This window comes from Pristiophorus japonicus, chromosome 3 (assembly GCF_044704955.1).
Source record: "Pristiophorus japonicus isolate sPriJap1 chromosome 3, sPriJap1.hap1, whole genome shotgun sequence".
NCBI lineage: Eukaryota > Metazoa > Chordata > Chondrichthyes > Pristiophoridae > Pristiophorus > Pristiophorus japonicus.
Window position 1 is genome coordinate 96,640,725 of NC_091979.1, and position 24,514 is coordinate 96,665,238.

Sequence of the window (24,514 nt, forward strand, 5' to 3'; positions counted from 1 at the left end):
CTTTTAAGCCTCTTAAGTATCTTTTAATGATGTTAATTACCTGCCTTGCCAGCTGCTATCCGAATGCAGATTTGACAAGTCAGAAACTCACATGGAGGCGGATTCAGACCGGGATCCTGACCCACTGTCAATCAGGGACATTTTGACAGCGGGCCTGCCTCCAAACCCACACTCGCAGGGCTGGGAAGATTCCAGCCAGAGAAAGTATTTGCTCTGGTGGGGGAAACCTAAAATTTGATCTAGGCCATATAGTAGCAAACGGTAATGGAAATTTGAAACTCGCTCCCCCAAAAGGCTGTGGAGACTGCGTCAAGTGACAGTTTCAAGTCTGAGGTCGATAGAATTTTGTTAGGTAAGGGTATCAAGGGATATGGAGCAAAGGCTGGCAAATGGAATTAGCCATCATCTAATTGAGTGGCGGAACAGGCTTGAAGGGCTTAATGGCCTACTCCTCTTCCTGTGTTGCTATATATTGCCTTTCACGCTCTCAGGATGTCCTAAAGTGCCACACAGCCAATGAAGCACTGTTGAAGTGTAATCACTGTTGTAATGTAGGGAAACGTGGCAGCCAATGTGTGCACAGCAACATTCCACAACAACATTGAGATAAATGACCAGATAATCTGTTTTTGTGGTGTTGGTTCAGGAATAAATGTTGGCTAGGGCATCTCTGCTGCTCTTCTTTGAATAGTACCATGGGACCTTTTGCGCCATCCGAGATGGCAATCGGGGCTTTTGATTCACTTCTCATTGGAAAGATGGCACCTCTGACAGTACAGCGCTCCTTCAGTATTGCGCTAGAGTGTCAGCCTAGACTATATGCTCAAGTGTCTGGAGAGAGACTTGAATTCATGACCATCTGAATCAGAGGTGAAAGTACTATGACTGAACTAAGGCTGATACATTCACGTTCTTTCTTTTCTTCTCTTGTTCTTTCTCACTCTACTATAGCCACTCCACAAACGTATACACTTTCTCTTTTGTTTCACATGGCCACTTTTTAATTCAAATACAATCAAAGGTGTGGTTTTATAATTCCACACTTTACACTAAAAATATACAAAAAAATTTACAAACTCATTTCTTATGGAATTGAGAAAGAACAGCTGGCTCAAAGTTATTAAGACAGGATTTTTCATCCACAATTTCACTGTCCAAACACTCTCCAAACAGCAGAGCACACAGCTAACAGTAACATGGGTGAACAGAGTGTGGATTAATAGCATGCTGTAAAAATGGGGAAATTGATAGACACTTACATGTGGCAAAAATTACCCATATCTCTTCCTTAACAAAAATATTTGTTGAGCACTTTTTCATGGTTTTACAGTGTCCTGTTAATAAAAAGTGCCTGCTGGGACATGAACTTTTAATACAAATAAACATAGTTATGCAATCAGCCAGATAATGATAGAGTGTTCCCCTGCTTATGTCACAATGACCATTTTACTAAAAAAAATGAGTCAACTGCTCTTAAAAATACAGGCCCCGAATGTCCATGGGACCATTCTGTCGGGGTAAGTGTTTGGGAGTGCCCACCTATGACCTCCACTCCTGACTCCGCCAATGTATCCAGCTCCACTATGGCTAGAAGAGAGGTCAGGAAGTGTTGCTCTACCCAGCTTCTTCAGGAGCTGCCAGTACTACTGGTCCACCTTCCTCCATGCATCTTGTTCCTGTGCTTTTACTGGGGGACAGTCTTCACCTCCAAAACGAGCCACCTTCCTTTGGTGTAATTCCTTCAGCAGAACCACCAATCCACTACCAACTAAAGTTGCAATGCTGTCTACATACCTCTGCTGTAGTATTGTGAACAATTAGTCAATTTTTCTGTTGCTGCAACTTGCTCTTTAATGGTGAGTTGCAGACATTTAAGAGCTGCTGCCTTGTATGATTTTCTGTTCCACAGTCATGTGCATTACAGGTCAAGGTCTCTAAACAAGTTTCTTATGTGCTAGTAGCTATTCAAATCAAGGAATAAAATTTGGTGCTGCCTGCAACCTGAGCTGATTGCCATGTGTCAGCTGAAGCCCATTTTGGCGGAGTTGAAAAATGGGCCTCTATAAGTAAATAGCGCTGAAACACTTTTAGAGTCCAGGGCTTAGAAATTCAGGGCGTTTGCACCTCCTGTTAGGGGGCAAATGATTTTTCGCCCCTAATGGCATCTGCTGCAAATTGTCCCGCCCCCAAACAGGACGCAATGGAATTTCACCCCCCAAGTTCCCAGAGATAATTAAATGCTATCGCAGTGCATTTTAAATGATCATTATAAAATGCCTCTTAAGAGAGTAGAAATTACTACTAGCGATATCAGTGGACGAATGTTAAACATGCCCATATGCAAATTCCCTGTCAGCTATTTTAATAGCGGCGTTACAAGTTAAACTTCCATCAGAATAGAGACAGAAATATCATGTGAATGTGTTAAGCATTATTTATTAATGTCGTCAATAGTCATTTCTAGGCTATGCTTTGTTCATTTAAATAACCTTCTGTATTTCAAAGTGATTTATAGTGTTCATATCAAACTGTTTGAACCAGAGAACAGAAACTGACAAATACAGATAAAAACCAATGCTTTCGCTAAAAATATCAGCATGCTAAAATCTTGGTGTGCTGCCAGTATACTTTAGGGTACTTGGATGAGCTGATTGTCTATAAGGCTGTGACTAAGACTAAGAAACAAAGGGCCCAAACTTGGTGGCCTTACCGACCACTGCCGCCGGATGCCGCTGAATTTTCTGGATGGTCTCCCCTTGATGTCATTTTTGTGGAGGTCTGCCGCCGGCGGGAGGGGAGTGCCGCCAGGAACCGCCCGCTGGCGGCCAAGTCGCGTAAGTGTCCTCCTGCCCACCGAGCTGGCAGATTCCTCCGGACGGGAGTCGGCAGCAGCAGGGGGAAGGACCGCTGCGTGGAGACAGGTCTAACCTTGACAGTAAATAAGAAGACTTGCAAAAAAAGGTTAGTGAATGTAGTGCATGAATAAAGAGCCTGACCAGATACTGTGAGCTCAAAGTAAATTATGACTATAGTCTTTTATTGCAGGTCTCCAGAGTGCCTCTCCAGCCTGTGAGGTCAGTTTAAGTACAGGTGCTCCCAAGCGATTGTGGGATCCCTTGGGACTCCAGGGGATGAGCCCTCTGGTGGTTAAACGAGGTATTTACAGGTTTACATATATAACAACACTCGCCCCACAAAGTCAATAGTGTAACTATTTACAAGGTGAGTCGATCCGGGGCCTTTCTTTCCCTGGTTGATTGTCTCGGTGCAAGTTTGACCCGAAACACCCTACTCCCCTCTTTGGCCATGACAGGACCGGGAAGCCACTTGGGACCTTGTCCATAGTTCAACACAAATACAGGATCATTAATCTTAATTTTGCGTGACACATTTGCGCTATTATGATATGTACTTTGTTGAAGCCGCCTGCTCTGTACCTGTTCGTGTAGATCAGGGTGGACTAACGAGAGCCTTGTCTTAAGTGCCCTTTTCATGAGCAGCTCAGCGGGTGGAATCCCAGTGAGCGAGTGGGGTCTCGTGCGGTAACTCAGCAGGACTCGGGATAGGCGAGTCTGCAGTGAGCCTTCAGTTACCCTCTTCAAGCTCTGCTTGATTGTTTGCACTGCTCTCTCTGCCTGATCATTGGATGCTGGTTTGAATGGGGCAGATGTAACATGTTTGATCCCATTGCGGGCATGAACTCTTTGAACTCGGCACTGGTGAAACACGGCCCATTGTCACTCACAAGGACATCAGGTAGGCCGTGCGTGGCAAACATGGCCCGCAGGCTTTCAGTAGTGGCAGCGGACATGCTTGCCGACATTATCTCGCATTCAATCCATTTGGAGTACGCATCTACATTTTACCCAAGAACGGGCCTGCATAGTCGACATGGACCCTAGACCACGGTTTGGAGGGCCAAGACCATAAACTTAGCGGCGCCTCCCTGGGTGCATTGCTTAAATGTGAACATGCGTTACATTTGTGCACGCAGGACTCTAAGTCCGCATCGCTACCGCGCCACCACACGTGGGATCCAACTATCACTTTCATCATTATAATGCCTGGGTGGGTACTGTGGAGATCACTAATGAAAGTGTCCCTGCACTTTTTAGGCACCACTACCCGATTACCCCACAGAAGGCAGTCTGCCTGTATAGACATTTCATTTTTGCACTGCTGGTATAGCTTTATTTCTTCCTGCATTTCTAACGGGACACTGGACCAGCTCCCGTGAAGCGCACAGTTTTTTTTACTAGGGACAGTAAGGGGTCCTGGCTCGTCCAGGTTCTAATCTGTCGGGCGGTAACAGGTGATTGCTCACTCTCGAATGCTTCCATTACCATGACTAAATCTGCAGACTGTGCCATTTCCACCCCCGTGGTGGGCAATGGCAGCCTACTGAGAGCATCGGCACAGTTTTCTGTGCCTGGCCTGTGGCGGATGGCGTAGCTGTATGCGGACAATGTGAGCGCCCATCTCTGGATGCGGGCCGATGCATTCGTATTTATCTCCTTACTTTCAGAAAAGAGGGATATCAGTTCAAATTTGAGCCCAAACAGATATTGATGCATTTTCTTTACCCCATAAACACACGCTAATGCTTCTTTTTCAATCATGCTGTAGGCCCTCTTAGCCTTAGACAAACTTCTGGATGCATAAGCAACCGGTTGTAATTTCCCAGATTCATTAGCTTGTTGCAATACACACCCGACAGCGTATGACGACGCATCTCAAGCTAGTACCAAACGCTTACATGGATCATATAACACAAGCAATTTGTTTGAGCATAACAGTTTTCTAGCTTTTACAAAGGCATTTTCTTGGCTTTTACTCCATATCCATTCATCTCCTTTACGCAGAAAGGCGTGCAGTGGTTCCAACAGTGTGCTGAGACCCGGTAAGAAATTACCAAACTGGTTCAGGAGTCCAGAAACGACCGCAGCTCCGTCACATTCTGTGACCTTGGTGCGTTCTCGATTGCCTCCGTCTTCGAATTGGTGGGCCTGATGCCGTCCGCCGCGATTCTTCTCCCAGGAACTCCACTTTGGGTGCCAGGAAAATGCACTTCGAGTGTTTTAACCTGAGCCCCACGCGATTAAGCCGACGAAGAACCTTCTCCAGGTTCTGCAGATGCTCGACTATGTCCCGACCTGTAACCAAGATGTCGTCCTGGAAGACCATGGTGTGCGGGACCGACTTCAGTAAGCTTTCCATGTTACTCTGGAATATCGCCGAGGCTGATCGTATCCCAAACGGGCATCTGTTGTAAATGAAGAGACCATTGTGTGTGTTGATGCAGGTGAGGCTCTTCGATGATTCCTCCAGCTCCTGAGTCATGTAGGCCGAGGTCAAGTCCAGCTTCGTGAATGTCTTTCCTCCCGCCAATGTCGCAAAAAGGGCGTCTGCCTTTGGTAGTGGGTATTGATCCTGCAGGGAGAAATGATTGATAGTTACTTTGTAATCACCAGATTCTGACGGTGCCGTCTCCCTTGAGGACTGAAACAATTGGACTGGCCCACTCGTTGAATTCGATCAGCGAAATGATGCCCTTTCGTTGCAGTCGGTCCAGTTCGATCTCCACCCTCTCTCTCATCATGTATGGACGGTACTGCTCTTGCCTTGTGATGGATGGATCACGCCCCCGGAATTAGGTGGATCTGCACTTTTGCTCCTTGGAACTTCCTGATGCCTGTTTCGAACAGCGAAGGGAACTTGTTTAGGACCTGAGCACACGAAGTGTCATCGACAGACGAGAGCGCTCGGATGTTGTCCCAGTTACAGCATATCTTCCCCAGCCAGCTCCTGCCGATCAGCGTGGGGCCATCGTTGGTACCACCCAGAGTGGTAACTTGTGCACCGCTCCATCGTAGGAAACCTTTCCAGTAGCACTGCTGATTACGGGAATCAGTTCTTTTGTGTAAGTTCTCAGTTTAGTGCAAATGGGAGTCAGGCCTGGCCTTGAGGCCTTGCTGCACCACAATTTATCGAAAGTCTTTTTGCTCATAATGGACTGGCTCACGCCCGTGTCCAGCACCATTGACACTGAGAGTCCATTTTATTTAACCTTCAGCATTATCGGGGGACACTTTGTGGTAAATGTGTGCACCCCATATACCTCTGCCTCCTCAGTCTGAGGCTTTGGTTCGTCGAGATCCGCCGTGGATCTGTCCTCCTCTGCAACATGGTGGTTTGCAGGATTAGCAGGATTTGCAGCTAAACTGCACATACGTTGGAGGTGTCCCATTGTTCCATAGCCCTTGAAAATGTATCCTTTGAAGCCGCATGAATGGAAACGATGACCATCCCCGCAGTGCCAACAAGGTGTTAATGGCCTTGCATTCATCACCCTTGATGGTGGACTCTGAGTCATCTGCGGACGTGCAGCTGCAGGCATGTGAGGCCTGTCCTGTATGTTATGATTCGAAAACAACATTACTTTGTTCACAGTACTTTTAGCAGCACTCGTGTGCTGAGAGATTTGCCTGGTATTGTCACTTGTGGCGATGAACGCCTGGGCTATCGCTATGGCTTTACTCAAGGTTGGGGTCTCTACAGTCAAAAGTTTGCCAAGTATTACTTCATGGCCAAAGCCAAATGCAAAGACGTCCCTGAGCATGTGCTCCAAATGTCCTTCAAATTTGCAATGTCCTGCAAGGCGTCTTAGCTCGACGACATAGCTCGTCACTTCCTGGCCTTCAGACCTCTTGTACATCGGAATGCTTTCCTTCAGGTTAAGATGCTCCCCGACCAGTGTGCACAAGTCATCATAGATTTCTCTGCGGGTTTTGCTGGAGCAAGCTGATTTTTCATGAGGCCATACGTTGGTGCCCCTCAAACGGTGAGAAGAATCGCTCTTTGTTTGGCAGCGTTCGCTTCTCCTTCCAGCTTGTTGGCCACGAAGTATTGGTCGAGTTGCTCCGCGAAGGTTTCCCAATCATCTCCCTCCGAAAATTTCTCCAGGGTGCCCACTGTTCTCTGCATCATTGCGTTGGGGTTCGTTATCTGTATCTCGTCACCAGTTGTAGTGTATGAATAAAGAGCCTGACCAGATACTGTGAGCTTAAAGTAAAGTGCGACCGTAGTCTTTTATTGCAGGTCTCCAGAGTGCCTCTCCAGCCTGTGAGGCCTCCTTAAGTACAGGTGCTCCCAAGGGATTGTGGGATCCCTTGGGATTCCAGGGGATGAGCCCTCTGGTGGTTAAACAAGGTATTTACAGGTTTACATATATAACAGTGAACATCTTTTAATTTTTTTTCCCAGCGATTTATCTGTACGGGGTACCCTGAAGGTGCTCCAGTGTTTTTTTTAAAGATTTTAATTTTTAGGTCTTCCCCCCCCTCCCTGGGCCCAACTCAATCCTCAGCAGGTGGTACTGCCATCTCTTTTCGAAGAATCGTCCTGGCAAAGTATCGCCCGGTCTCTCGGGGACTACCGATGGTACTTTAGGCGTCACTTGGGCAGGCCTTAGGGCCCGAACTTGGTGAAAGCGAAGGCCCGCCCAAGTGCTGCCCAAAGGACCACCGAGAGATCGGGCGGTACTTTGGCAGGAAGATTCCTCTAAAACATCTGCCAGTACCACCCGGCGGCAAAATCCCGACTTACACCCGAAATCTGGGTGGCAGCGGGCGGAAGTTCCCAATCTCGGCGGCAAATGTGATCCTCGCCAAATTGCTGCAGGGGAACACATAAGAATAAAAATGAACACAAAAAAAAAATACATGAACACCTTCAGGGGACCCCATCCCCCTGAATTGCTGAAAAAGAAATAAATAAAAGAAGTTCACTAATCTTTTTTTGCTTACTTACTTACCGTTGGGGTTAGACCTGTTTTCATGCAGCGGTCCTTCCCCCTGCTGCTGCTGACTGCCGCCTGCACCATTATGGCAGACCTGGAAGGATCTGTCACCGAGGCAATTTTGGGCCGAAAGGAACCACAAATAGGAGTCCAAGCTTTCCATTCAAAAATTCCTTCAGGTCATGACATTTTTTGCCTCCTTTCCACTGATTTTCTCGATCATTTCCCCCCAAAGGCATGGGGTTAGAAATTGCTGTGCCTTTAAAGCATGAAATTGTGAAATTTGGTTGGTGGGAGACGAGGAACTTGGTGTAGAACCCTGTTCTCTGCCCGGTCTCCCTTCCTTTTCTAGCCCAAAGAGAAATTCTGACACAAGCAGGCATTTCTTCTATCCAGTCCCCCATGTGATGTCAGAGGAGGAGGGAGGTCTAGCAGGATGACATCAGGCATCCTATAATATGACAGTTTTGACTCAGTTGCTCAAGACATACTTTATGATATACAGTGCATAGCAATTTTAAATCCTGGTGAAAGTAGGGCTTAGCAAATTTTTGAAGGTTTCTCTGTGATCAATTGGTGCTTTTTGGAACTGTGCATTTTAAATTTGTGCTCTTGCTGCCCTTCTTCTCAACACTTCATCCAGCAAAGTGCTCCAGTGATATTTCGCCCTCCATTCCCCCACCTGGGAAGGCACCCCCAGTTTCACCAAAATGGTGCCAGAAAAATATACTAGTTTTGGACACAGGACTGCAGCTCACTATAGATTTCTTGCTGAGGTGCAGTTTCAAAGGTGATATAGGCAGACTGATTAACCTAATGGTGTATTACAGTTAAGCCTCATACTTTATTCACCATCTTCCACATATCTGCATATATGGATATTTCCAATATGGGTCGCTGGTTAATCAATAGCTAAAACCCTGGTTGATTTTCCTCCCTGCTCTGGCCATGGGTCATTAATGGGAAAATTGTAACTAATGGCAGGAATTTCATTTTAAATTTTTTAATTAATTTTTTTTCCCACTGATTTCCGATCCTCCCTATTAGGGGAATTAAAGATATTTTCAAAAAATCCAGCCAGTTTACACAATGAGTAGCTGAGCAATACAGACCAGGAAGGTGTCAGTTTCAGTGTTCAGTTAGCTGATCTCAGCAGGGGAGCAAATTGGAGTGCTATAATTGGCCTCAAATTCACAGGTTAGGGAAGGAAAAATCAGCCAAGTTCCATCTCCTGAATAATACCTGTGACCTCTCCAGGAAGTATGCTTGTGTAAGCAAGTCAGGACAAGTGTAATATCTCCAATGGAAAATAGACTGCCAACACTCAGTGACAAGGATCACACATGAATAATGGCCACTTGACTGTGGAATTGCAAATCAGCAAGACGTCAGTCAGTGTCTTCATGAGAGGAAGATATATGGGCAGAAAATTGGCAGTGAAAAACTAGAAAGAAAGGAATTTTATAAAGATTAAAAAAAAACAATATTTAATTGCTATTTTCCCCTTTTCTTCTTTCGGTACTCTCACACCTAGCACCACTGGGAGGATGTGCAAGGTCTACTTTACAGGCTGTGATGAAGCAGATACGAGGAGCCTATGGGAACTTGCCCTCAGATTTTTCCATTCTCCCTGGCATGAAGTATCCAGTCTCTCTGACAGCATAGCTGTAAACTACCCACCGAGTGAGACAATGCAGGCACAAATCCACGACCTAGAGCTCCACACTGTCATAAGATTTCATACATCCTACTTTAAAAATTGTAATCTTGTCAGTTTTGAATGCCAAAAGTACAACATTATTGTAAAGTTTGCCTTTTATGCATGCTGTTATGGAAGAATTAAATTAAACATCACCAGTTGTCCCATTATTATTATCTAGTGATTTTGGTTAGACAATGTATAGATAACTCACATTTTCTAATGGATATCTTATGTTATAATCTGTAGCACTTACCTTGTTGGATTAGCTAGTATGACAGGCTGCATTAACTGTTGATTTGTTTCAGTATCTAATGTCATGGTCTCCATCTGAAGCTGAGATGGAATATTCCTGTCCCGCTGTCTCCCATTACCAATTTCTGGAGTCCCTGACTGAACAAATTACACCAGAGGAAAAAGTACATGAATAATCTTGAAACTGACTTCAGTGCTCTCATTATTTCTGCAAATATTAAACAAGTGATCATAATAAACAAAGAGAATCTCATCTTGAATATTTTAATTTTAATCTTTTCCTTTGTTTTTACTCTTTCTACACCATGTATTATTCTTATTGTAAAGGATGGACAGATGACATTGCTCCCAAGCCTCTGATGATACCACTCAATGGATGGCTGCTAGAAAATGGACAATGGCCTAAAATGACTATCCCTCTGATTTTCATTCTCTCCCTGTGTGAAGTGCCTATCAATGGCTTGGTATCTTCCCTAATGGCTCAGCTGAGTTTGAAAACTGCCTCTGCATACTCCCATCCAACATAAGCATGGGCAATATATAGCTACCTTTGACATCCTTTTTTGAAGCAGGGCCTGTATTTCAGCTGAATTGTTAAAAAAGTACATTTTGTTTGAGCACTAAATGCTGATAGCATAACAAAGTAACTGGTTGGAAGGAGTTACTGAGATTCTGGTGTGAAGACAACCATAACTGAAATAATAAAAATCTTTGAAGCATCCTAAGTTAATGACTGTGAGCTCAATTTTCCCTAGTGATTTGTGGCGTTTTTTTCCGCACACGCTGCTTTTTGGCATAAGTTAAAAAATTTAAGTTCCCCCAAGGAATCTGCGCCAGCGTAACTCAGTTAGTTCCGATTTTTTTAGGTTCGTTTTTTTTTGCGTCATACGGGGCGTAACCCAATGTCTGCACCAGTTTTTGTCAATTGTGGAAGTTTGCCAAAAAAAAATTTCTCCTAGGTCGGCGTATCTGACCACTCCAAAAAACCATCTGGTGAGTTAAGAAAAAGCAGCGCACATTGAAAAATCGCTGCAGAATGACACCATTGTTTTTCAGCAAAGTTTTGGAGGGAGTTAAGAAGACTTAAATATACATAACAAAGATTATTTTCTTTTACCTTATAATGCAGTAAATGGAAGTTTGATGGAATTCTGTAACTTTTCATATTCTTTCAACTGACACGCCACCACCGAACGTCTGAAAACAGGGCTCGAGGGTCGGCCGGCAGAATCAGTCCCGTGCCTGGACACAGGGGCTCGGCTGCAAAAGAAGGCTGGGGCGGTGGGGGGAAGGCATCACAAGACTGCACTACACATCAAATCAAGCCCGGGTGAGTGAGGGGCTGTGGAAGATGATCGGAAGGCATCACAAGACTGCACTACACATCAAATGTAGCCCCGGGGGTTAAGGGGTGTGGGGTTCCTGATCACTGTGCCTGCTCAGACCTGGCTGTGGTCCATACAGATCTGTGGGGAGAGAGAACAAAGAACCTTGTCTTGCCTGCCTGCAGCTTTTTGCAAAGTGTCGTGTATGTACTTTCGGAATCACTAGCCACTAGATGGCGTCACTGTTGGAGGCCATTGGGCTGCACGCACGTGTGTGCAGCCCAAGTATAAAAAGCCAGCCATTTTGTATATTAGTCACTTTGGGCCGTAATAAAGCAGAGCCAAGGTCATACCTCTTGGAGTTAAACAATACTCAGTCTAACAGTTATTGCATACACAACATTTGGCGACGAGGCAACAAGAACCTTTCCATGCAAAAATGAGCACAATTGGATTGTTGGAGCGACTCATGGAAGGAGAAAATTGGGCATTTGTGAGCCATTTGAGCCAGTTCTTCATGGCCAACAAAATGGAGGAAGTTGGCGACACAGATTGGCGCTGGGCGGTGTTCCGCTCGATTTACAGTCCGAAAATTTATGGTCTGATAAAGAATCTACTCCTGCTTGTGAGTCCAACAGAGAAGATGTATGAAAAATTGTGTACACTGGTACAGGACCACCTTAAGCCAGACGAAGGCATCATCATCTCGAGATACAGATTTTACACACACATTCGCTCAGAGGGCCAGAATGCGGCGGAATTCGTTGCCGACCTGAGACGTCTAGCGGGACCGTGTAAGTTCGGGGCTGTGTTGGCAGATATGCTGCGGGACTTTTTTGTAATCGGCATCAACCACGAGCTGATCCTACGTAAACCACTGGCGGTGGAGACATTGGACTTGAACAGGGCCATCACGATCGTCAGTCATGCATGACAACGGATAGAAGTCTAAAGCAGATATCAGTGAAAAATCGAAACTCAGCAAGTACTGTAAATATGATTGATTCGGCATTTGGCAGAGCGGCACATGGCAGGGCCTACTCGACTGCGTACGCAAAACCTGTGGCTGCCCAAAGTCTGCCAGCGGGAATGCATCCGATTTCTCCGTGTTGGCGTTGTGGGGGAAATCACTGACACCAGCAGTGTCGATTTAAGCAATATGTCTGAGGGTGGGGCATCTCCAGTGCAAGTGTCCGCAGATGAGCAAGCGTGCTGCGACACACCACGTGGAGGATGATGGTCAGACTAGCGCGGATCCGGATACGCAATTCGAGATAACAGAGGAGGAAGTGTATGGACTGTACTCGTTCCTAACTAAGAGCAAACCGATAATGATCAACGTGAAATTTAATGGGGTGCCAGTATTGATGGAACTGGACCCGGGGGCGAGTCAATCGATAATGAGCCAGAGGATGTTCGACAAGCTGTGGGATACTAAGGCTGTGAGGCCCAGGCTGTGGCCAGTCAATGCCAAGTTACGCACGTACACCAAAGAATTCATAATGGTGATTGGCAGTGCCACAATTAAAGTGTCGTATGATGGTGCATGTCATGTATTTCACCATCTTGCAATGACAATAGTTATGTAACTGTAACTCATGCACACTGTACCTGTACCCTTGAAATGCACACCCTGACCATAGGGGGTGAGCATGCGGGAGACACTCCTCACCTGGGTTTCCAGGTATAAAAGGGGAGGTCCCACCCAGGGTCAGCACTCTTTGGTCCTGGGAATACATGCCTCGTGTGAGTTTGTAACAAGGTGCAGAGACACTACATCTGGCGACGAGAAACGGGAATGACCGAACCACGAGGATGGCCACCGGTGGCACAGAGGAACACTACTGTGTGGGTAAGGACTGGGAAGACTTTGTGGAAAGACTCTAGCAGAGCTTTGTCACAAAGGACTGGCTGGAAGAGGCAGCGGCTGACAAGCGGAGGGTGCATCTACTGACCAGCTGTGGTCCACAGACGTATGTGCTGATGAAAGACCTGCTCGCACCCCAAAAGCCAGCGGACAAGTCCTTCGAAGAGTTCAGCCAGCTGATCAGTGAGCATCTCAAGCTGGCAAGTAGCGTACACATGGTCCAGCACCGGTTCTACTCTCACCGGCGTCGGGAGGGACAAAAGGTCTCGGACTTCGTGACAGAACTGCGGCGTTTGGCCAGTCTCTGTATGTTCTCCGATGCCTGCACGGGGGGAGATATTACGGGACTTTTTCATCGAGGGCATTAATCATGCCGGCATTTTCAGGAAGCTCATAAAGACCAAGGACCTGACTTTAGAAGGGGCGGCGTTGATAGCTCAGACCTTTATGGCAGGGGAAGAGGAGACCAAGCTAATTTATGCATGCAGCCCTGGTTTTAACGTTGCGATGAACCAGGGAAGTAATGTTGTAAAAGTGATACAGAACCCTGCAGGCAGGCAAGGGCAATTCGACACCGCCTAGGCAGGCAGGCAAGGGCAATTTGACATCGCCCAGGCAGCAACAAGCTCCAGGGTGGGCCCGCAACAGGGACAATGGAAAGGTGATCGGCAATTCACACCATCACGAGGAACAATGCATCCCATGATGGGACCATTCAGAGTGCTTAGAAACAGCCAAACGGACCATCAGAGGAATGCCTGGGAATAGTCCTTTTGTTAACAGCAATCTCAGCTCATGTTGGAGGTGTGGGGGTAGACACACTGCCAAAAGCTGCAGGTTCCAGCATTATACCTGTAGGATTTGTAATGTCAGTGGACACTTGGCCAGGATGTGCAAAAAGGCAGTAGCGAGACAGAGGAACTAGACGAGGGGTCTGCAATGCAGGATGAGGCCTGGGAACAACCATGGATGCGGAAGTTCAGAGAGTTCATGTGGCTGACGTCCACAGCTCATACACCAAAATGCCACCCATGATGATGAAAGTCTTACTGAATGGCATCCCGGTGCACATGGAGCTGGATATGGGAGCTAGCCAGTCACTCATGAGCACCCAACAGTTTGAGAGACTATGGTCACACAGAGCTAGCAGGCTCAAACTGGAACGCATCGAGATGCTGCTATGTACGTACACCAAAGAGATCATCCCAGTGCTGGGCAGTGCAAACTTGGTGGCAACGCATAATAGATTACAGAACCAGCTGCCACTCTGGATTGTTCCGGGAAATGGCCCTGCACTTTTGGGGAGGAGTTGGCTAGCTGAGATGAATTGGAAATGGGGGGATGTGCACGCCATTTCATCTATGGAGCGAAGTTCATGCTCGCAGGTCTTGCAAAAATTCGAGTCACTGTTTCAACCCTAAAGTAGTGATACGCATCACTCCGGACGCCAGACTAGTGCACCACAAAGCCAGAGCAGTGCCGTATGTAATGTGTGAGAAAACTGAAAGTGAACTGGACAGGCTACTCAGAGAGGGCATCATTTTGGCCATTGAATTCAGCGACTGGGCAAATCCCATCGTTCCCATCCTCAAAGCAGATGGCTTGGTTAGGATTTGTGGCGACTACAAAGCTACCATCAACCGAGTGTCGCTGCAAGACCAATACCCGCTTCCGAGAGCGGAGGACCTCTTTGCCACGCTGGCAGGTGGAAAGCTGTTCATGAAGCTGGACCTCATTTCGGCCTACATGACTCAGGAACTGGCGGAAGATTCCAAGCTTCTGACCACCATCACGACGCACAAAGGATTAATTGTCTACAACAGGTGCCTGTTTGGCATTCGTTCGGCAGCGGCTATCTTTCAGCGAAACATGGAAAGCTTGCTGAAGTCCATCCCTGGAACGGTCGTATTCCAAGACGACATCCTTATAACGGGTCGAGACACCGAGGAACACCTCCACAACCTGGAGGAGGTGCTATACCGATTGGATCAGGTAGGCTTGCGGCTGAAAAAGACCAAGTGCGTGTTTTTGGTCCCAGAGGTTGAGCTCCTGGGCAGGAGGGTTGCCGCAGACGGGATCCGGCCCACTGAATCAAAAACAGACGCAATTCGCCGGGCACCCAGGTCCGGCAACACGTCGGAGTTGCGATTATTCCTGGGACTTTTGAACTATTTTGGGAACTTTCTGCAGAACTTAAGCACATTGTTGGAGCCGTTACACATGCTCCTCCGTAAAGGTTGTGAATGGTTTTGGGGGGATTGTGAAGAACAGGCTTTCAATAAGGCGAGGAAACTGCTGTGTTCCAACAAACTGTTGACTTTGTATGACTCCTGTAAAAAAATGGTTTTAACATGCGATGCGTCATCCTACGGGGTTGGGTGTGTATTGCAACAGGGTAACGATGACGGCCAACTCCAACCAGTGGCTTACGCCTCCAGGTCGCTCTCCCAGACAGAGAGAGGAGGCACTCTCGTGTGTGTACAGTGTGAAAAAGATGCCTTTTCGGTAGACAGTTCGAGCAAGAGACGGACCACAAGCTATTAACATCCCTGTTGTCCGGCAGCAAGGCTGTCAACGCTAACACGTCAGCTCGCATACAGTGATGGGCCCTCATGCTGGCTGCATATGATCATACCATACGGCACCGGCCAGGCACTGAAAATTGTGCCAGCAGGCTCCCACTGGCCGCCACCGAGGGGGCGCGGAGCAGAGCGCCGAGATGGTCATGGCCGTTGAGGCTTTTGACACTACAGGCTCCCCCATCACAGCCCGACAGATCAAACTCTGGACCAACAGGGACCCCCTCCTATCCATGATAAAGAAATGTGTCCTGACTGGGGATTGAGCGCCCGCACACAGGGCGTGCCCCGAGGAAGTCAGGCCGTTTCAGAGACGGATGGATGAACTCTCCATCCAAGCCGACTGCCTGTTACGGGGCAGCTGGGTAGTCATGCCCCAGAAAGGAAGGGAAGCGTTCATCAGGGAACTCCACAGCGAGCACCCTGGCATCGTATTAATGAAGGCCTTTGCCCGGTCACATGTATGGTGGCCGGGGATTGACTCTGGATTCGCAGGAGCATGACGTGTGCCCAGCTGGGCAATGTCCTCAGGGAGGCTCCACTCAGCCCGTGGCCCTGGCCCACCAGGCCATGGTCACGTATTCACGTAGACTATGTGGGCCCGTTCATGGGGAAAATATTCCTGATCATAGTCGATGCATACTCGAAGTGGATCGAGTGCATCATATTGAACTCGTGCACGACATCCATCACAGTGGAGAGTCTGCGTACGCATCCAAGGACTCTCTTTTCAGTACCGCCTATCGCGCCTTCTGCTGGCCTACAGGTCCCGGCCACACTCTCTCACGGGAGTCCCGCCAGCGGAACTCCTCATGAAACGCATGCTCAAGACGCGGCTGCCCTCATTCACCGAGACCTGGCGGACATTGTTGAGGGCAAGTGCCAGTCCCAAACTGAGCTCCAGGATCGAGGCTCAAGGGGGAGGTGTATAGAAATAGGTGACCCGGTATTTGTTCTTAACCATGCTTTGGGACCCAAATAGCTTGAGGGCACCGTAATTGGCAAAGAAGGAAACAGGGTCATAGTGGTCAGACTAAACAATGGGCAGATATGCCGCAAACACTTGGACCAAGGAAAGACAAGGTTCAGCATAGATACGGAGGAACCGGAAGAAGAGCATGATGAGATAGCACCCACACCACTGCCAGCGTACGAACAACAAAGACAGCCCTCAGCATGCACGGTCCCTGCAGCCAGCCCGGACAGGCTGGAATCACCTCAAGTGACAGAAATGCGTGCTGAGGCTCAGCCACCAGAGCCACAACTGCGGCGCTCCACGAGAGAGCGCCGACCACCTGACAGACTCAACCTCTGAAACTAAAAGACTCAAGGGGGGAGGTGATGTCATGTATTTCACCATCTTGCAATGACAATAGTTATGTAACTGTAACTCATGCACACTGTGCCTGTACCCTTGAAATGCACACTCTGACCACAGGGGGTGAGCTTGCGGGAGACACTCCTCACCTGGGTTTCCAGGTATAAAAGGGGAGATCCCACCCAGAGTCAGCACTCTTTCATCCTGGGGTCAGCACTCTTTCATCCTGGGAATATAGTGAAGGTCACAGAGTGACTGTGTCTGGTATATACATGTCTCGTGTGAGTTTGTAACAAGGTGCAGAGACACTACAGTTACGCGCTTCACGAGTTATCGCTATGGATTATCCTAGGCAATGGCCCACGCTGTTCAGCAGGAACTGGCTTGAAAAAATCAGATGCGATGGGAACGACATCAAGGTGTTGTCGTCGGAGAAAGATACATGTGCCCAAGTACTGAGCAAGTTCCCCTCGCTGTTCGAACCAGGCATCGGCAACTTCACGGGAGCCAAGGTGCAGATCCACGTAGACTCGGATGCAAGACCCGTCCATCATAAAGCTCGGGCAGTTCAATATATGATGTGGGAGAAGGTCGAAATCGAACTGGACAGACTCCAGCATGAAGGAATCATATCACCGGTTGAATTTAATGAATGGGCCAGCCCCATTGTTCCTGTGCTGAAAAGTGATGGCATAGTCAGAATCTGTGGAGACTAGGGATCCAGTACTGGATGAGCAGAAATTTCCTCCAAGTAAGTATTGGGAAGACCGAAGCAATTGTGTTCAGTCACCAGCATAAACATTGTTTCCTAGCCACCGAAACCATCTCTCTCTCTGACAACTTTGATGTTTTATTTGACGTGGTTGAGCTTCCTTGGTTGAGCTTCTGACCGCATATAGAATCATAGAAATTTACAGCAGGGAAGGAGGCCATTTTGGCTATCGTGTCTGCGCCGGCCAACATTTAATGTGTATGCCCTTGCCTTGTTAGCCCTCCCCAAATGCATTACCTCACAAAGACCGCCTACCTCCGTAACATTGCCCGACTCTGCCCTGCCTCAGCTCATCGGCTGCTTATCCATTCTTTTTATTACCTCAAAACTTAACTATTCCAATGCACTCTTGGCTGGTCTCGCACATTCTACCCTCCAGAAATTTGGGGTCATCCAAAACTCTGCTGCCCGTGTCCTAACTCGCACCGTCCCATTCACCCATCACCCCTGTCTTCACTGACATACATTGGCTACATCGTGTACCGCCCCGACCTGTGTGAGAACAGCACCGCAGGTCGGGGCTATAAATAGAGCTGGAGCACCGAGCCCTGGAACATCGTGGGCCGTCCTGACCTGTGTGAGAACAGCACCGCAGGTCGGGGCTAGAAATAGAGCTGGAGCGCCGGGCCCTGGAACATTGCGGGCGAGGGTGCGACGAATGAGGGTATGGGGCCCAGAAGAGCCGAGGCTCGGGCAGCACAGGCCTGCCCACACTGCGATATGTGTGCGCACTAGATCCGTGCAGCAGAGCAGGTCTCCAGTCGTCCTGGTTCAACCCTTGCCACTGGATAAAGGCCTAGCTCTGTCGAGCCCGTGTGGTGGCTGATGTGTAACGGTCACCACACGTTAAAAAAATCCACGCACAGGCATCTTCCACCCCCTCAAATGGAGTTCAGGGCTGGAATATCCATTTCTTGAAACATCTGTGAACTCTTGTGGAAGCAAGTCATCCTTGTTTGAGGGACCCTGTTATCATTATGATGATGATGATAACAGGGTTTCGAAACAGGATCAGTACCCGTTACCGAAGGCTGATGACTTGTTTGCAATGCAAGCTGGGGGGAAGTCGTTCACCAAACTGGACTTGACGTCGGCCTACATGACACAGGAGCTGATCGAGACGTCGAAGAGACTTACGTGCATTAACACGCATAAAGGACTGTTTATTTATCACAGGTGCCCTTTTGGAATTCGCTCGGCTACAGCAATATTTCAAAGGAACTGAAGTCCGTTCCCAGAACCGTCATGTTCCAAGATGACATCCTGGTCACAGGTCGTGACTCTGAGGAACATCTGATCAACCTGGAAGAGGTTCTACATCATCTGGACAAAGTGGGACTCAGATTGAAGCGCATCTTCATGGCACCAGAGGTCGAATTCCTTGGGAGGAAAATTGCTGCTGATGGCATCAGGCCCACGGATGCGAAAACCAAGGTCATCAAGAATGCACCCAAGCCGCAGAATCTGACGGAGCTGCATTCGTTCCTGGGTCTACTCAATCATTTCGGTAACTTCCTATCTAAATTGAGCACCTTATTAGAACCAATGCACATGCTGCTAAGAAAAGGCGACAACTGGGTGTGGGGTGCATCTCAAGACAGAGCTTTTGAGAAAGCCACTAATATACTTTGCTCTAACAAGCTGCTGGTACATTATGACCCATTTAAACGTTTAGTATTGGCCTGTGATGCTTCGCCAGATGGAATTGATTGCGTACTCCAACAAGCTAATGAGTCGGGTAAACTTCAACCAGTCGCGTATGCTTCACAAAGTTTGTCTAAAGCGGAAACAGCTTACAGCATGGTAGAGAAAGAAGCACTAGGCTGTGTATATGGGGTTAAAAAGATGCATCAGTACCTGTTTGGTCTTCAGTTTGAACTGGAGACAGATCACAAGCCGCTCATTTCACTGTTCTCTGAAAACAAAGGTATCAATACCAATGCTTCATCCCATATCCAGAGGTGGGCGCTGACATTATCCGCTTATGATTATGTCATTCATCATAGACCTGGCACTGAGAATTTAGCCGATGCTTTGAGCCATCTGCCGTTGCCCACACCGGAGGTGGAAACGCCACAACCGGCGGACCTATTGTTAGTTATTGATGCTTTTGAGAGTGAAGGAACCCCTGTCACGGTTCAACAAGTTAAGACCTGGACTAGCCAGGACTCGATTTTATCGGTGGTGAAGAGTTGCATCCTCAAAGGTGATTGGTCCGCCATACCCAAGCAAATGTGCGAGGAGACCAAACCTTACATTCGTCGCAAAGACGAACTGTCTATTCAGTCGGATTGTATACTGTGGGGCAATCGTGTTGTTACGCCCAAGAAAGGGAGAGAGAAAGTTGTATGTGAGCTACATAACACATATCCTGGCATTGTAATGATGAAAGCTATCGCCAGGTCTCATGTATGGTGGCCAGGAATTGACTCTGAGCTGGAATCATGTGTGCATCAGTGCAACACTTGCATGCAGCTCAGCACAGCACCAGCGGAATCGCCACTGAGTCTGTGGTCGTGGCAGTCCAAACCATGGTTCAGGATCCACATAGACTTTGCAGGTCCCTTCCCGGGGAAGATGTTTTTAGTTGTGGTGGATGCATATTCGAAGTGGATAGAGTGTATAATCATGTCATCCAGCACATCCAAAGCTACCATTGAGAATCTCAGTGTCATGTTCGCGACACATGGTCTGCCTGACATCGTTGTTAGCGACAACGGATCGTGCTTCACCAGTCAGGAGTTTCAAGAGTTCATGAAACTCAATGGTATCAAACATGTAAGGTGAGCACCATTCAAACCTGCATCTAATGGGCAAGCAGAATGTGCTGTCCAAATCATAAAGCAGGGTATGAAGCGAGTAACCCAAGGGTCACAGGACAAGACCACAAATGCTTACCGGGGTCTCGCCTGCTGAACTAATGATGAAGAGAGATCTTAAGACCAAGCTATCTCTTGTACACCCTGACTTGAATAATCATGTTGAATATAGAAGACAAAGTCAGCAAGGGTATCACGATCGCTCGGCTGTGTCACGCGATATTTCTGTAAATGATCCTGGACATGCTCTGAATTATGGTCAGGCTCCCAAGTGGATCGCTGGTACTGTCATGGCCAAGGAGGGCAACAGAATATTTATTGTCAAGCTCAAAAATGGGTATACATGCAGGAAACATATGGATCAGACAAAACTGCGGCACACAGATGAACTGGAACAATCGGCGGAAGACACAATCGACGACCATCCAACCTACTCTCAGTAATCAGAGGACTCATTCATCAGTGAATCGGGACTTTCAATCACTGAAATGTTCAATGAAAATGGACTTTCAATCCCTGACATGGCCATTGCCACTCCCACCAGGTCAGTCACCCAGCCACCAGTCACAACAGACTCTGAACACTCACCCAAGGCTGGAGTTGAACTGAGATGGTCAACCTGGGAGCGTAAAACACCGGACCGTCTCAATTTGTAAGAGACTGTGTTAATATCTCAGAGGGGGATATTGTCATGTATGTACTTTTGGGATCACTAGCACTAGATGGTGTCACTGTTGGAGGCCATTGGACTGCACGCACGTGTGTGCAGGCCAAGTATAAAAGGCCAGCCATTTTGTACATTAGTCATTTTGGCTGTAATAAAGCAAAGCCAAGGTCATACCTCTTGGAGTTAAACAATACTCAGTCTAACAGTTATTGCATACACAACACAAAGGTAAAATTTAAGCATGGGGCAATACTGACAATACCATACCTTGTGCAAGCCTTTTGCATCATGGTGCTGCGGAGGAGACAATTGATTCAACTTCATCAGATGAGGAAACTCAGAGCCTGTAGGGTGATGGGCAGGAGGCCTTGCCCACATCAGGCATATCGAGACATATCTGCACTTGAGTGATGCAGACTGTGTTAGAAGGATGAGTTCCCGCAAAGAAGTTGTAACTGAGATCTGTCAGTTGGTGAAAGTAGACCTGTAACCTAGAAGCATCAGGAGGACTGCTTTGTCAGTTGAAGTGAAGGTTACTGCTGCACTTTCATTCGATGCATCCGGATCCTTCCAAATTACAACTGGGGATGTGTGCGCCATTTCTCAACATGCAACACATGTCTGCATTCGGCAGATGATAGCTGCACTATATGCCTGGAGGAATGACGACATGAAGTCCCCCATGACCGCCCAGCCAATGCGCGACAGGGATGTGGGTTTCTCCAGGATTGCTGGCTTCCCAAAGATACAGGGCTGCATTGATTCTACCCACATCACCTTGTGAGCACCTGTGGAGGATTCCAAGATGTACAGGAACAGAACATAAGAATATCAGAAATAGGAACATGAGGAGGCCATACAGCCCCTTGAGCCTGCTCCGCCATTTAATACGACCATGGCTGATCCGATCATGGACTCAGGTCCACTTCACTGCCCACTCCCCACAACCACTTATTCCCTTATCAGTTAGGAAACTGTCGATCTCTGTCTTAAATCCATTCAATGTCCCAGCTTCCACAGCTCTCTGGAAAACGAATTCCACAGATTTACAACCCTCTGAGAGAAGAAATTCCTCCTCATCTCAGTTTTAAATGGGCGGCCCCTTATTCTAAGATCATGCCCTTAGTCTCTAGTCTCCCCTATCAGTGGAAACATCCTCTCTGCGTTCACCTTGTTAAGCCCCCTCATAATCTTATACGTTCAATAAGATCACCTCTCATTCTTCTGAATTCCAATGAGAAGAGGCCCAATCTTCTCAACCTTTCCTCATAAGTCAACCCCCTTATCCCCAGAATCAATCAAGTGAACTTTCTCTGTACTGCCTCCAAAGCAAGTATATCCTTTCGTAAATATGGAAACCAAAACTGTTGTGTATCCCAGCATCCCTTGGGAGCACAGTATATAAGCTGGCCCCTAAGGCCTGTTCCTCACTCTGGAGTGTCTTATTAAAGACTGAGGTCACTGTTACTTTAACCTCGCTGTGTGCAGCCTCATCTGTGTTAGGAACATAATAACTGGCGACGAGAATACGAATCCAACGCAAAGATGCAGCAAACTGTGGGCATCCTGGAGAAGTTCTCGTAGGGTGAGGACTGGGAAGCCTATGTCGAACAGCTAGACCAGGACTTTGTAGCCAAGGAGCTGGACGGAGAAGGAAGCGCTGCAAAAAGGAGAGCGGTCCTCCTCACAGTCTGCGGGGCACCGACCCTCATGAAGAATCTTCTGGCTCTGGTGAAACCCACAGATAAGTCGTATGAGGAGCTGTGTACACTGGTCCGGGAGCATCTTAACCCGAGGGAGAACGTGCTGATGGCGAGGTATCGGTTCTACACATGAAGGTCAGGAAGTGGCAAGCTACGTCGCCGAGCTAAGGCGACTTGCAGGACAATGTGAGTTTGATGGCTACCTGGAGCAAATACTCAGAGACTTTTTTGTATTGGGCATTGGCCACGAGACCATCCTATGAAAACCTTTCACTGTAGAGACACCGACCCTCAGTAAGGCCATTGCGATAGCACAGGCGTTTATGTCCACCAGTGATAACACCAAACAAATCTCTCAGCACACAAGTGCTAGCAATGTTCATAAATTAACTGGAACTATGTTTGCGAGCAGAAATGTACAGGGCAGAACCCACGAGTCTGCAACTGCCAGCAGGCCTCAGGTGACCCAGATGACTCAAGAGTCCCCAACAAAGGATGAATGCAAGACAATTCACACCTTGTTGGCATTGTGGAGGCTTCCATTCAGCCTATTCATGCCGCTTCAAAGGGTATGTTTGCAAGAGCTGTGGAACAATGGGGCACCTACAACGAGCTTGCAAATGAGCTGCAAGCTCGGCAAAACCTGCTAACCACCACGTGGCAGAGGAAGATCGGTCCATGGTGGATCAAAGCAATTTCGAGCCTCAGAGGAGGCTGATGCTGAAGTGCACGGGGTGCGCACATTTTCGACAAAATGTCCACCTCTAATGCTAAACGTAAAATTGAATGGCTTACCCGTAGCCATGGAACTGGACACTGGCGCTAGCCAATCCATCATGAGTAAAAAGATGTTTGAGAGACTGTGATGCAACAAGGCATTCAGACCAGCCCTGAGCCCCATCCACACGAAACTGAGAACGTACACCAAAGAGCTTATTATTCTCCTGGGCAGTGCTATGGTCAAGGTCACCTACGAGGGCACGGTGCACAAACTGCCACTTTGGATTGTCCCAGGCGATGGCCCCACACTGCTTGGAAGGAGCTGACTGGGCAAAATCCGCTGGAACTGGGATGACATCTGAGCGCTATCATATGTCGATGAGGCCTCATGTACCCAGGTTCTGAACAAATTTCCTTCCCTCTTTGAGCCAGGCATTGGAAACCTTTCCGGGGCGAAGATGCAGATCCACTTGGTCCCAGAGGCACAACCCAGTTACCACAAGGCGCGAGCGGTACCTTACATGATGAGGGAGAGAGTGGAAATCGAGCTGGACAGGCTGCAACGCGAGGGCATCATCTCTCCAGTGGAATTCAGTGAGTGGGCCAGCCCGATTGTTCCAGTACTCAAAAGTGGTGGCACGGTCAGGATTTGCGGCGATTATAAAGTAACTATTAATCGTTTCTCGCTACAGGACCAATACCCGTTACCTAAGGCAGACGACCTATTTGCGACGCTGGCAGGAGGCAAGACGTTCACCAAGCTCGACCTGACTTCGGCCTACATGATGCAGGAGCTGGAGGAGTCTTCGAAGGGCCTCACCTGCATCAAAACACACAAGGGACTGTTCATCTACAACAGATGCCCGTTTGGAATTCGGTCGGCTGCAGCGTTCTTCCAGAGAAACATGGAGAGCCTACTGAAATCAGTACCACCCATGGTGGTTTTTCAGGACGACATATTGGTTACGGGTCGGGACACCGTCGAGCACCTA

At 47.8% G+C, this 24,514-nt stretch overlaps 1 protein-coding gene across 6 annotated transcripts in view; it reads right to left on the minus strand.

Moving 5' to 3' along the window:
• LOC139259808 (uncharacterized protein C7orf57 homolog) overlaps nt 1–24,514 on the minus strand; it is a 157,596-nt gene that overhangs the window by 35,692 nt on the left and 97,390 nt on the right. For all 6 annotated transcript variants that reach the window (XM_070875612.1, XM_070875608.1, XM_070875607.1 and 3 more), the window contains one exon: nt 9,754–9,890. In XM_070875612.1, coding sequence (XP_070731713.1) covers nt 9,754–9,890 — 137 coding nt within the window. The remainder of the gene's footprint in view (nt 1–9,753; nt 9,891–24,514) is intronic.